The sequence below is a fragment of the Crocodylus siamensis genome, chromosome 2, assembly GCF_052110815.1.
Source record: "Crocodylus siamensis isolate JL-2025a chromosome 2, ASM5211081v1, whole genome shotgun sequence".
Lineage (NCBI taxonomy): Eukaryota > Metazoa > Chordata > Crocodylia > Crocodylidae > Crocodylus > Crocodylus siamensis.
The window spans coordinates 69,087,233-69,100,490 of NC_143396.1; the positions used below are offsets into that span (position 1 = coordinate 69,087,233).

At 38.8% G+C, this 13,258-nt stretch overlaps 1 protein-coding gene across 13 annotated transcripts in view; it reads right to left on the minus strand.

Annotated features, from left to right (window-relative positions):
• Positions 1-13,258, minus strand: part of TENM3 (teneurin transmembrane protein 3) — a 2,356,642-nt gene that overhangs the window by 101,294 nt on the left and 2,242,090 nt on the right. For all 13 annotated transcript variants that reach the window (XM_090036139.1, XM_090036135.1, XM_090036141.1 and 10 more), the window contains 5 exons: positions 8,573-8,783; positions 7,962-8,063; positions 7,589-7,783; positions 5,611-5,811; positions 2,790-2,975 (listed from right to left, as the gene is read on the minus strand). In XM_090036139.1, coding sequence (XP_089892265.1) covers positions 2,790-2,975; positions 5,611-5,811; positions 7,589-7,783; positions 7,962-8,063; positions 8,573-8,783 — 895 coding nt within the window. The remainder of the gene's footprint in view (positions 1-2,789; positions 2,976-5,610; positions 5,812-7,588; positions 7,784-7,961; positions 8,064-8,572; positions 8,784-13,258) is intronic.

The window sequence follows — 13,258 nt, forward strand, 5'->3', positions numbered from 1 at the left end:
CTCTGCTGTCATACTGCAAGTAGTCATGGTAGTAAACAGTATAGAAATGTTTGTGTTTATAGGCACAGTGTAGGTTTGGACAAACTATTTATACATAAAGAAACACGCTAATCTCCCTTATGCTGAGAAATATACTAGTCAAAAGAAGCCACTATGCCATTATAGGTGGGACAAGGCAAACTGGCTTTTTGCATGCCAAAAGGAATAATCAATTCCCAGCTCAGTAAGAGAGCCCACTCTTAGAAAAGAATAAAAGGACCCGATTTCTCAGGAATGCTAGGGGCTTAAAAGAGAACACCATGAAGAAAGAATAAATCCATCAATGCAGAGCACAAGACTGCACTTCATTATTAGTCAGGGTAAGAGTGAGAGAAACAAATCAAATTACCAAAGGTCAGACTTTCCTTACAGCAGCAACCACACAACATAACAGCTGAAAAAAAATAAACATGTGGAAAGACCCATCTGCTTGCCCAATGTTGAGGAAAAATCTGCTTGCGCCCAATATGATGGAAAAATTGTTCAAGAACAGTTCATCCGTGTATAACTGGAACCCCCGTACTGCCAGGGTCAGTGAGACCAACAGTAGAGTGATCTGCTGAGTAATTGCTGGTTGGCAAGTTAAAGCTGCCTAGAGAAAATCTTCACAGTTTCACTTTAAGATTAAGAAAGAAGGGGTTCTTCTCCTACCTCTCTAATCGCACCTTCAAAATGCCCTTCCAATGGCTTTCATTAGCCCCTCCACAACTTTCCTGGAAGTGAGGGAAGACAGGCAGGGACCCAAAGAGTTCTGTCCCTGGCCCCACCTTCTCTTCTCCCTCTCCATCCTCACTCTGACCAATCTCAATCAGTAACAAATTCAACTACCATCTCTATACTGAAGGCTCACAGATCTTCTCAATTACCAACCTGTTCTCTTCTACTCAATTTAAAATTTGGGCTGCCTCTCTGACATCTCCATAGGTATATACATATATCATTAAAGCTCAATATGCCTAAGAAACAGCTCCTAATCTCCTGTGTCCACAAAGCCTTCTGACCATTCTTTGTTTTGATCGTGGGGGACAATATTATCAGCCTGCCTGCTGCTCAGCCTCCCATAATCTGGGAATCTTCAACTTGGACCTCCTGACTAGACTACATTTAAATCTTACTGATGACTTCTGCATAACATCTCTAAGATATAGTTTATCCAGTCCATTCACAATTTTAGCAATTTTAAGGCCCTCATCATTTTGAATCTTGATTACTGCAACATCCTGGATAAATGAAATCTTTTCCGGCTTATATTCACCCAGAAGACTGCTAGAGATCACTCTTCTACCGTGTTGCTTTGACCACGTCACTACTCTGTCTGGATCTATTCCCTGGTGCTGTTCTCTAGCACATTAAACTACTTGTCCCTTTCAAGCCTCTTTCCAGCCTCTCAACGCTATCTTATCTTTTCTCATTCTCTCTCCTGAAAAGTCAGCTCCTGCCTCTGATTGGCCCACAATGCCAGCCTCTACTGCTTGTGTGTTAAAATGTTAAATTAGCACCTTAATGGTTCCTCCAAAGCTAACTCTCATCTTTAGAGGAAATCCCCATGAACATCTGCAACGCCACTTAATTATCTTCTCTGTAATCTTCGTAAAGCTTCGTTGCTGTAATATTTAGAATAAACTGGACTAAAATTATGTTGCTCGTCTGACTAGATCACTGTTTCTTATTGTCAGCCACTCCTGTCAACAATACATTGCTTTCCTGCCCTCATTTGTCTGTATCCATCTATTGTTTGTTTTATACTAAGAATACTAACATCACTTCCCCATGTTGAATTTGTGTAGTTTTGAGCACAGTGGAGCCCTGGTCCAGGACAGGGCTCCAGGGCATGACAGCAATTCCAATAACTGATAAAAATACTAACAATAACTTGCTTTTCTGTGACAACTTTTTTTCCCCTTTTTAGTTCTTCTTCTCCTTGGTACATGTGTAATTCCCTGTGCTGACTCATTGCTCATGATTGCTTGTCATATTCATTTTTGGTAAGTATCTGGAGAGACGCATTAATGAAGTTCTAATGTGTGTCACTTGGAGGAAAAGGCCATACATATCTGCTTTTCATATATTATATGGGATATACACGGTATAAATAAAGGAAGAAAACCTTTAGATGGTGAAAGCATGTACATTTCTAAAGGGCAGAACATTTTTGGTTATGGTAATTGTAATTGGGATTGCTTCTTTTACATTTGCCACATCAGTGTGTGCTGAAACAAAGTTATTCAGGTAGTGGATAGCTGGTACAATCCTAAAATACAAGTTTAATTACATCAACAAAGAATTAATTTGGGGGCAATAAGATCTCTTTACCACTGTGGTGTTTGTTGTTATTTTGTACTCAGGCACAATACATTTTTTCCTTGGGAAAAGAAAAAATAAAGGTAAGCTTGGGTTTCCAAAAAATGTCTCGCTATCACATAAAAATAGAAAAGCATACATCAAAAGATTTATTTACAGTTTAAAATAAAAGTAACCTCCTCCTCTACAGAAGGCAGTTAAAGGAAAAAAATTGAAAGGGAAATTCTTGCACCTCCTATTCATGGCAAACTAGCTATAAAGAATTGATGAACCATTATATAACCATTTCCTTTCTTAAAATATCAATTCCTTTACACAGACTGACAGGTGCAAGTATTCCGTTTGAAGAAACAGGCTTCAAAGTGCTACATTTCTGATTCAGACAAGGCCAGCAGTTTTAGTTTTTGAATTTTGTTCTGAAGACAGACATTAAAGCACAGCCAGCCTACCAATAGTACAGTGCTCTCCGTTCCATCCCTGGCTGCATTCACACTTCCCATCTTTACAGGTTCCATGTTCAGCACAGCGAGGGTGGCAGGCTCTCTGATTGCAGGCTGCACCAGTCCAACCTTCTTCACAACGGCACGTTCCACCCATGCAAACACCATGTGCGCCACAGTCCGCAGTACAGATTTCTGAAAGAAGGGATGAAGAGGGGAGAGAGAGAGCGCGAGAGAGCACATTAATTAGCAGAGGAACATTTTAATTCAACATAAGAAGAAGGAGAGAGGCAAAAATCTTTGAAAATTAAATCAAAGGAATTCACTGCTGAGAGCACTTTCAGGTAGGACCCATGAGAACAGGGCATAAGGAATTTCTCTCGTTGCTAATGCTTAATTAGTTATCCACTAGACGTAGTGATAGCTGAGTGTCAATGGCTCTTCTGTCAGCTTTGAGTAATTTCCAATTATATATTTTGTGATCACATATTTCTTAAAAGTAACCTTTTGTAGCTTAGATTATATGCACTTAAACCTATTAGAATTTACAGCATCATTTTAGTGACTAAATGTACCATGTACCTTACAGGTCATTCTACATTATCGGCAAAAATTTACAATTATCAAAAGTTCTTTTTAACAAAGGGGCTTTTTCCTTGCCCGCAGGTTTCCCTCAAATGTGAAATGTGCCACCTCTGACACATTTTTTCATTAAAATGAATCAGCCTCAGTGAGCCACATTAGTGCACTGCTGACATGTCTGTTAAATATAAAAGATGTTTCTCTTTTACTTTCCCTAAGTTTGTACTAGTGACAGCTTTGAGTAGTCAGGTTGAAATAACAAACCAACTGATGAAAATACATCAGGATATAACTATCTAAGTTGTCATTTACATTCACTAACGGGGTCTTGTAATGGGTAAGATAAGTGAAAAGTACATTAAGCCCAAAAGGTATCTCTGGGTCAAACACCACATTTAAAAATGCAGAAGTTATATAAGATAAAAATAAAGGTTGGCATAGCTTGCCTTTATTTTTGCCTCATTCCCTCACAATCAGTCTTTAGGAAAAAGTCATTTCTGTGAAGCTGATTACAGAAAAAGAAAACATACAATAGTAGCCTGAGGGAAGTTTTTAGTCCCTTCAAATACAGCTGGTCACAAGCATACGCTGGTTCATAAGGATATTATATTTACTTTTGGTTTCTTTATAAAAGAGAGCAAGCCAGGCTAACTATAAAGAACTGAAATTATTTTTGACTGAAATAAAAAAGAGGGTTCAATAAAAAAAAGGCTGAAACGATTTACATAAAGGCTTGGTTTCTATTTTTTTTTTTTAATTCAGTAGTGTTTTTTCCCTCCCAGTAGACCATAATTCTCTGTCACAAAGTGCTAGAGAACATTAAACATGGCATCAAGGAGTTGTGACATTTCTTATAAGCAACAGTCCAAAATGTTTATGGAGCATGAGACCTGGCTGTTTTTTTTGTGGGGTGTTTTTCTTTTAACATACCCCATTTGTATCGTTTGAATTAAATTTTTGATTAAGAGATCCGAGATGGTTTGATTAACTTCAGAGCTACAAAACATCAACCCATCTCTGTGAGAGACAGTTTTATTTCAGAGATACCCTCCTTTCTCTTCAATCTAATCAATTTTTCATTAGGGTAAAGGTGTTTATCAGCTTTTAGCACACTAGCTCTGAGCAAGGTGCGTCAATCTTTGTAATGAACTTATTAATTAGAGTTAATTTAATTGAAGTGGAATTGAAGGGCTAATTAATGGACAAACTGCTGATGAAGATAGAGAAAAGCTGTTGATCTCAAACCTATAAACCCCTCTGATAGAAATAACTTATTCCTTCTTCTTTTAGCAGCTAATAAAGTGTTCATTTATGGGTGATATTTGTTTTTTTGTTTTTTTAACTTTAAATATGTGAAGATCATTTTCTACAATTTCAACAAGGATCCTTTGTGTCGCCCTGCACAAACATTTCAGAAATTTGACAACACTGAAATGTCCGAATATATATAAAAGAAAGTCAAAATTATATTTATACATTTCAATTATCAACTGCCTTTTGAAAAATAAACAAAAAGTTACTTTGCAGTGATGGATCAGAAATAATGTGCAGGATAGAAATATGGATACTATCAGAAGATGTATAGAATCCAATTTTTATTTGGAACTACAGCACCCTCACTTTGGTTCCTCCCACCACCCCAGAGTTATTAACACATCAGTACCTTAATGGAAGAGCTCAGAAAACTTTCACTATACAGTACTTTCAAAAATAAATTAATGAAACAGAAGAGTCATCAAGTTTTCTTTTCACTCTGTTGCCTTCCAGTGAAAACCCCTTCTTATACTTTAGTACCTGGGCTACCAAATACATGCCAGGAACACTGAAAACGAGCACGGATATCAGACGCAAAGTAAACTTATTTCAAAAACATGGTTCAACATGGAAGAATGTTTTTGCATCATTTATGTATGTACCTACATTTTTTGCAAAATAAGCCATGTTCAGATGTCATTAGGAACATCAACTCCTTTATTAAAGATAACTTTTTATTTGCAGAACTTGGAAGATAGACATGACCTAGATTTTAGCTATGTTGCTACAAAATAAATTATTATTACTATTTAAATTTAGCGGAGAGTTTGTTCTTAGATTGCAATTAATATTTAGATTCTGATCTCAGTTACAGTAACTCCATTAAGTTATTCTGAATTTATGTTAGCATTTCTAAAATCAGATTCTGGCCTTGGTGCAATGGAGTTGTGCTATATAACATATTTTATGCAAAGGGAAGGTTTTTAATACATACCGTTTGAGCAATCTGGACCTGTCCAGTTAGGGTCACAAGTACAGGTACCACTTTCTTGAAGATATGTTCCATGACCAGAACACTGGTCTGGACACATAGTCTTCAGTATTTCACAGTTGTTACCACCCCATCCTGGATTGCAGTGGCATTCTCCATGGATGCACACGCCATGACTGGAACAGGAAGGGTCTAAGCAATCAGCTGAAGACGAAAGAGATAATCTTAAATATTATTATTAACAAATTCCTATTATCATCAACAAAACTAATATCACAACAAGAATCTTATGGCAAAACAGGCAAAAACCACTCTGAGTGTCAATATGAAGCAAGTAGTATTACACTCATTTTACAAAATGGTAAACCGAAGCACGATGGGTGCCTTTATGCAAGCGTGGAGGCTGCTCCGATATGCTGTAATTACAGCGTGTCTGAGCAGACTCGATTAAATGAGTCTGCTAGAGTGTGGCAGTCTCCCCAGCAGCCTTTAAATTCAAGCGCCCCTGCTGCCATTTTGAAGCGCAGGGACACTGATGCATGAGACACTGAGGCCAGAGCCACCCTAATTAAAGAGCTGCCTCCCCCACCCCCAGAGCATGTGTAAAAGTGCCTGATGAAACTAGGTCATTTTGCCTAAGCATGCAGAATAATCAGTGAAAAAATCAGAGTGCAGAATTCGCAAATCCTGACCCTCAGCCCACCTGCTCTACCGACAAATAAAAACTATCTGCGAAAATAAGTAAGACTCTCCTTCATAAATAAAAGAAGTATGCAGATTCTAATCAATTTTGGTAGCTTTTGGGTATTTTTTGTGTAAGTCAGTCATTTTAAGGAGCTATTGTCTAGTACTGTGAAATCTGTGCCTATACACATATAACCAATTTAGTGACATCCTTGAGATAGGTTGCAATTTAGTTAACTGATAATCTTAAAGGATTTCTAATTTTTCTGAATTACACCAAGATTCACTGAGGTTTCAGGCTACTGCTTCCTGTTCTGCCGAACCACAGAGTAACGAGTATTGGATTCTCTATAACAATCAGTATCAACTGACCTACTCCACTACAACTGAGTTCTGTCAGCTGTATAGGACCCTCAACCTGTTTGAGAAATAAATGAGTTGCATAGTCTCTATCCTTCTTAATTCACTTTAATGTGCTTTAGATGACGAGATTTAATTTAGCAATTTGACTCAATAAAACTTTACACTTGTAGGGTCAATGGTCTGAAAATTTAATTCCAGAGACTTAATTGCATTACTTTGTATGTGCAGATCAATAAGATCAATTTGATTGAGGAAGGAAAATGGCGCTTTTTCCTCCTTAAAAACCCCCCAAACCCCCCACAGAAAATGAACTGCACTTTACATTGCACTGGAATGAATATCATCATTACATACATCCCTAGAATACAAAACTGAAGCATCATTTTTCCACTGTGAAGCATTTGAATCAGCATTTTTAACTATAAGTCTTTCCAGAAATGCTGTTGGTGGTACGATCACTAACAAATGCAATACAGTAATGATTTTTTCTAAGTCTTTCTATGTTCTTACATACCTTTCTTGTACTCTTAGCTGATCTCATACAGATAAAGCAACAACAACAACAACAACAACAAATAATAATAATATGGTCTAAAAGATACATATTCAACTATGCATTTACACTTTCAATATATAATAGGAAAAAAGTATACAGCTTCTGAAGAGCTCATTACCATTCCTTCTGAATCTAATACCTACTACAGTATACTGAAATGAATAGACAAAATGTGCTGAAAGCAAAACAGAGCAAACAGAAGTTATGTTAACATTTTTAGCACACAATTAAATTTACTGGGTTCATTTTTAGCTGGTATAAATGCATGTAGCTTTAGAAAATCTGGGCTATGCTGGCTTACACCATTGGAAAAATATGTAAAAACTGATACTAAAGAAATTTTACTGTAGATGCCTAGGTAAATAGTTACATGGTTACCTTCTTCACAGTTTTCTCCTTTGTATCCAGAGTTACAAGCACAAGAGCCCATGATACAAATCCCACGACCCCCACACTGAGGGTCAATACACTGGGTGGCAGGCACATCACACTCTGTCCCCTTCCAACCGCTGTAACAGAGACAGCGTCCTTTGGAGTACTGCCCATTGCCACTGCACAATACTGGACAGGCTGCTGTGAAATAAAACATGACAGAAGAATTAACAAACCTCTTTTCAATCAAGCTTTGTACAGAAGAGGAACATCTACACAACATGCTGCATGCCACTTTCTTTTCCTTGGTAGACTAGTTAACTACTTGTCTTTCTACAGCTTATTTATATTGACTTAAGAAAGAATTCAGTTCATATACCTCTTGAACAATCAGGGCCTAGAAATCCAGGAAAACAATGGCATGATCCAGAAACACATTCTCCGTTTCCATGACAATTTCTAGGGCATTCCACCACAGATTCTGAAAGAAAGAGAAAGTAGGAAAATTCAGACTTCTACCACTGTAGTTTATAAGAGCAGTGTTAGATGCCTAACATCTAAAATCACTAGTGCCCGACAGCAAATGAGGAGTGTATATATTTAAATTATTTAGTAATTTTAAGATAGTATATACCAACTAATTGCTTGCAACTAATGCTTGTGATATCTTCGGACTTTATGAGACAGCTCAGTATTTTACTGTAAAATGATAGCTACTTTATGCTCAGAATACAGGTTACTGCTATTTAATGAATGTTTCAGAAAAGTGTCTTCCTCTGCAAACTTTACACCGTAAGAAAGCTTTTATATTCCAATTACTAACCAATTAAAATATATTTTCTGTATCTTTTGCTGAGCAGTGAAACAACCACAATAAACTCATAATCTGTGAAAAGAACCCAGAACGTTTAACTAAGGAAAACTCATCTCTTTCTTTTACAGACTGCTTAGATTGCAGCTTTTGGTAAGAGCTTTGAAGATTGTGCTTACCGATAACAATGGTATTAAAAGACACCTGCTCCGCATTTTTTCCATCATTATAAAAAGCCAGATGCCAGATTCCAGAATCCAAATACTGGATAAAACCTGCCTCGTGGAGACTGACAGACCTTGTCTGCCGACCTGCTCTCTCTGATTCAAGCAGGTTGCGCTGTTCTCTTGCAATCAACCTGCTACCATCCAGGAGTTCTACAAAGTCGTACTGCAAAGGAGAAATGTGCAAACAGTTTATTATCCACATATTGCTACATTCCAGCAATTATTTTCATAACATTGTCAATAGTTAATTAAATGGTCATAAAAAGCTCCATGCTGACAGCCCCTGAAAATGCAATTCCGTATTTATTCACAGAACAAATGCGGTACAGGGGGCAGCAAAACACACTTTGCCACAATATCCAGCTAATATGCTTATGCTGTGACCTACAGTGTTCCCCACTCTAACACAGAAAAGGTAGCTCAGGTAATCCTTGCCTGTTCCTTGATCCCTCTTCTGAGCTTTCTAAGGTGGCTGGCAATTAGCACTAATTGCCCTGGTGCTGCTTTCTATGATGTTGACACAGGCCTACCAATCCACTTCATATGGTATATGGAACAGGAAGGAGTTAGACTAGCTTAATTTGTGGTCATAGTTTGCAGATGTGAGCTGCAGGTGACAGGCTCATTTCAGATTTACAGTGCTGTGTAAGTTAACTAATAAAAATAACTAACAGTCTATTTTGCTCATTATTTTACTTCACAGTTAGGGCAAAGTTCTCAGCTGGTAAAATTCCACTGATTACAATGGAGTTACTACTGCAGAAAAGGGGCCTTACATTTCTGTTGTAGAAAGGCAAATTAAAACATCAAATTTAAAGGTAGCAAGGTATAGAAACAGAAGGCAGTGGCAGAAAATACTGTTTCCCAGATTTACAGAGACCTGAAAATCTTACTCAATTGGGAAGTGTAATATCTAAATCGCAACAAGCATTCTTGAGACAAAAACAATTCATAGACTTACCTCCAGACAGGTGGGCCTTATGCTGAATTACACTACCTAAGGGTCAGGCCGTATATATCTAAAGCTTTCTTCTCTGCATTTGTCATGTTCAGACCAAGTTATAAAGACTTACCACTTTTTAACTTTGAAGATCACTGCCCCTTAAAGTGAACAGTAATTTAGATTCTACAGTCAGTCCACAGTTTCTTTTTGTACTCCAATGTGCATTTATTGTGTAAGGTGAACTATTGTATATAAACCTTCAATCTTCCCATGTATTTTAGCTACCACTTACTTAAATGGAATTTCATCCAAAGTCTATTTTAGGTAAGGGCCAATTTATAAAAACCACTGATTCGCCCAAATTAGGATAAAAATCAGCTACTGGACCGGAGAGCAGCGGTATTATGTACTGACTTACGACCTTCAGAAATAGCTCCCAGCATTAAAAAAAAAAAATGTTATCCTTCATCTCTGAATAGGACTTAGGTTTTGCTTACCCACTGAAACTTTGCCTGCTTATGGAAAATACCTAGTATTTTAAGAATGGTCTGCAGTATAACTGAATCATTATCCCACTATCATTCAAATGTAAGCAAAATGCATAGCTCATATGCCTTTATCAATACCTGTGACACTTTCAGCTACATCTCAACTGGCATAGGAGAACATCACATGATTAGTATGGACAGGAGGTAGTCCTTGATAAGCTGTCACCTTGAATATGCATGCAACACCCCATGAAAACTAATGTAAGTGTTTTGGAAAAGCTCTCCTTAGTAAAAACCATCTGACATTTTCATTTGTCAGATAATTAAATATTTATCTTATTTTGTGAAAGACACAAGCACTGTTTCTTTACCCCTCAGTGCTCACAAACACTTTGCTATGATCACAGTGCCCAACAGCACTGAAAAACCCCGCAAAGAGAAGGACTCTGTCCTTAGTTTTAACTGGTTATTTATGGACATTAAGGGAGGCTTTTAAATTACTTTACTGCAGAGGAAGGTCACTTCTTGTTGTAGGACAATCTCAGTTAAGGAACACATTTTTGATTGGGGAATAAGGGATTGTACTACTTAATTGACCACAAAGCGTATACTGATGGCTGACAGGCACAGTATAATTAATGATTTTACAACTAAAACATAATAAAGATTTATGTTATTATGGGGATAGTAGTTTTTGAGATTAAATTTTAAAAGCTACGTACAGGGACTTCACTGTTCAATTCATCCCCAGCAAACAGGAGCGAGGTAGCTTTATTCTTATAAAGACTGCTTTGTAAATTTAGGACAGGGTAGTGGGGTATAGACTGGAAAAACAATTACCTTTATGTGCTAAAAACACTTTCATTTACTTTCCCTCCTAGGAGGATAGATTAATTACCTTTATTCAGTATAAATGTGCTGATCTGCCCCCACCACTCCATTCAGTTTTGCTTTAAACCACCGAAGTCCTTTGTTATTTCTTAAAGTCTCTTTAAATAAACATATTGATTCTCTGGTTGCAATGAAACTGACATTTTTAGAAAGTGTCACAAAGACTTTCAGACTAACATTGATTGGATTTTGAATGGACAACCACTGTCAATTATTTCTGGTTGATTTATTTATGAATCCCCAGAAACACAAACCTATACATCTTTTGCTGCTCTATGACATACACATATAGTATCCACTGTGGCCAATCCTGGATACTTAAAGTGAAAAATAGAAATATGACCTAAAAAATATTTCCCCTCATTAGAGGTGCATCGATACATCGGTCCGATATTGCATTGGTACTGATATAAAGAAAACTGGCTGTAATGGATAACGACATGATGAGGCTGATAATTTGGCCGATAAATGTCCATGCTGCGTGCAGCTGCAGTCTAGCACTCAGGCAGCAAGGAGCACAGCCGGCTGCATGGAGAGCTGCCTCCAGCTGGTAAGTCCAGTGTGGTGGAAGGGGAGGGAAGAGGTATGGGGGGGGCAAATCAATGCCCCTGCAGTAAGGGAGGGGGCAGGGGCAGGCTCTGCCCTGGTGGGATGGGGGGGCGGGAGCTGCAGCTCGTGGTGGAGGAAGCAGCTCCTGTTGCTGGGAGGGCTTGGGGGAGGCATGTGACCCCTGGATCTGTGTGGGGTGGGGTGGGCTGCACAGGGCTGTTCTCAGTGGGGGCTGGGGTCGGAGTGGGAACCAGCGACACTGGGAGGATATTGTTCCTGGAGCAGAGGTGGAGGTGGGGCATTGAGCTGGGCTATGCCAGGTGGCTAGCAACAGTGGCACTGGGAGCAGAGTGGCAGTGAACTTTGGGTGCATACACCATCCTGCCAGCGCCACTAGTGCCCACTCCAAGCTCAGTCCCCGCTGAGAAGAACCCAGCGCAGCCTTAGCTGCAGCCCGCCCTGCCCCACACAGTTCCGGGGGGCACACGCCTCCTGGGGTACAAGCAGCAACGGAAGCCACCCCCCCCATAAGCCACGGCTCCTGCCCTCCCCCCCACCTTGGCAGTGCCTGCCCCCTCCCTCACTGCAGGAGGCATTGATCTGCCCCCCACCACATCCCTTCTCTTCCCTTTTTCCTCCCCTTCCACCACACTGGACTTACCAGTTGGAGGCAGCTATATCAGAAATCGGATCAGTATTGGCTGATATGCCTTCTTAACTATCGGCTATTGGTATCGGCCCCAAAGATATGTATTGGTGCACCCCTACCCCTCATTATGTGATACTGAAATATTTACTGGCTACTGTGTTTTATTGTGGAGAATATTGTGTCCAGTAGTATTGCGTCCAATACTGTGGATAATATAATCTTGTGAAAATGAAAGGATGCAGAGTTAAGGTTATCACTATTTGTATTACAACAAAAAAGACAGTTCTTGCTCCATACATTTTACTGTCTTAGTTAGGAACACATGCAACAAAGAGATGAAAAAATAATGAACAGTTGGAGTTGTTCAGCATGGAGGACAGGGTAGCAGGAAAATAAACGTGTTGCACATGAGAGGCAGTAGTCACTTGATCATCCCGCTGGGTGTCATAGAAATAAATGAGTTTAAAGAAGAGGATTTTAAGGAGGTGGAGATAGTGGCTGTACACATGCATGGGGTAGTATAGGAGAATGTGCGAAAGGAGTTGTATTTTTAGGTGCTTGCCTCTAGATTTAAGTTTCCAATGTTAGGCACCAATATCTGATATTATTAGCTTCAACTCATGCAAATATTGTGGACACTCCTTTCCCAACAAACTACCTCAAGGAAACCTCACCTATAAATTAAAGCAAGCATACTTTAGTAACTATCTTTCATTTCTCAACTTATCAGCTTTAAAATAGTTTCCAAAAATAAAAATAAACTGTATAGCGAACTCAAACGATTAGAAAGGAAAGGTTGGTGCATACCTCAGGAATAATCAGATTGGACCCATATAGAGCAAGAAGGACAGCTCCTGGATTTTACCTGAGGGCTGCAGCCCCACTCTGTTTATAAACTGTTTGTACCTCTGTGCCCACTCAGAGAATGCTAAAAACCAACAATGCTTACGTTACAACCTCAGTCTTGTGGAATGGAGAGCCAAACTCAGCCTTAAGAACAACCCTGATATTACCATATAACAGGTTGATAAAGGGGTGCCACAGCTGTCATGGACAAAACATTATATGTACAGAAAGCCAAGGGAGATAGCTTTTCAACAGTTTTACATGGATTTTAT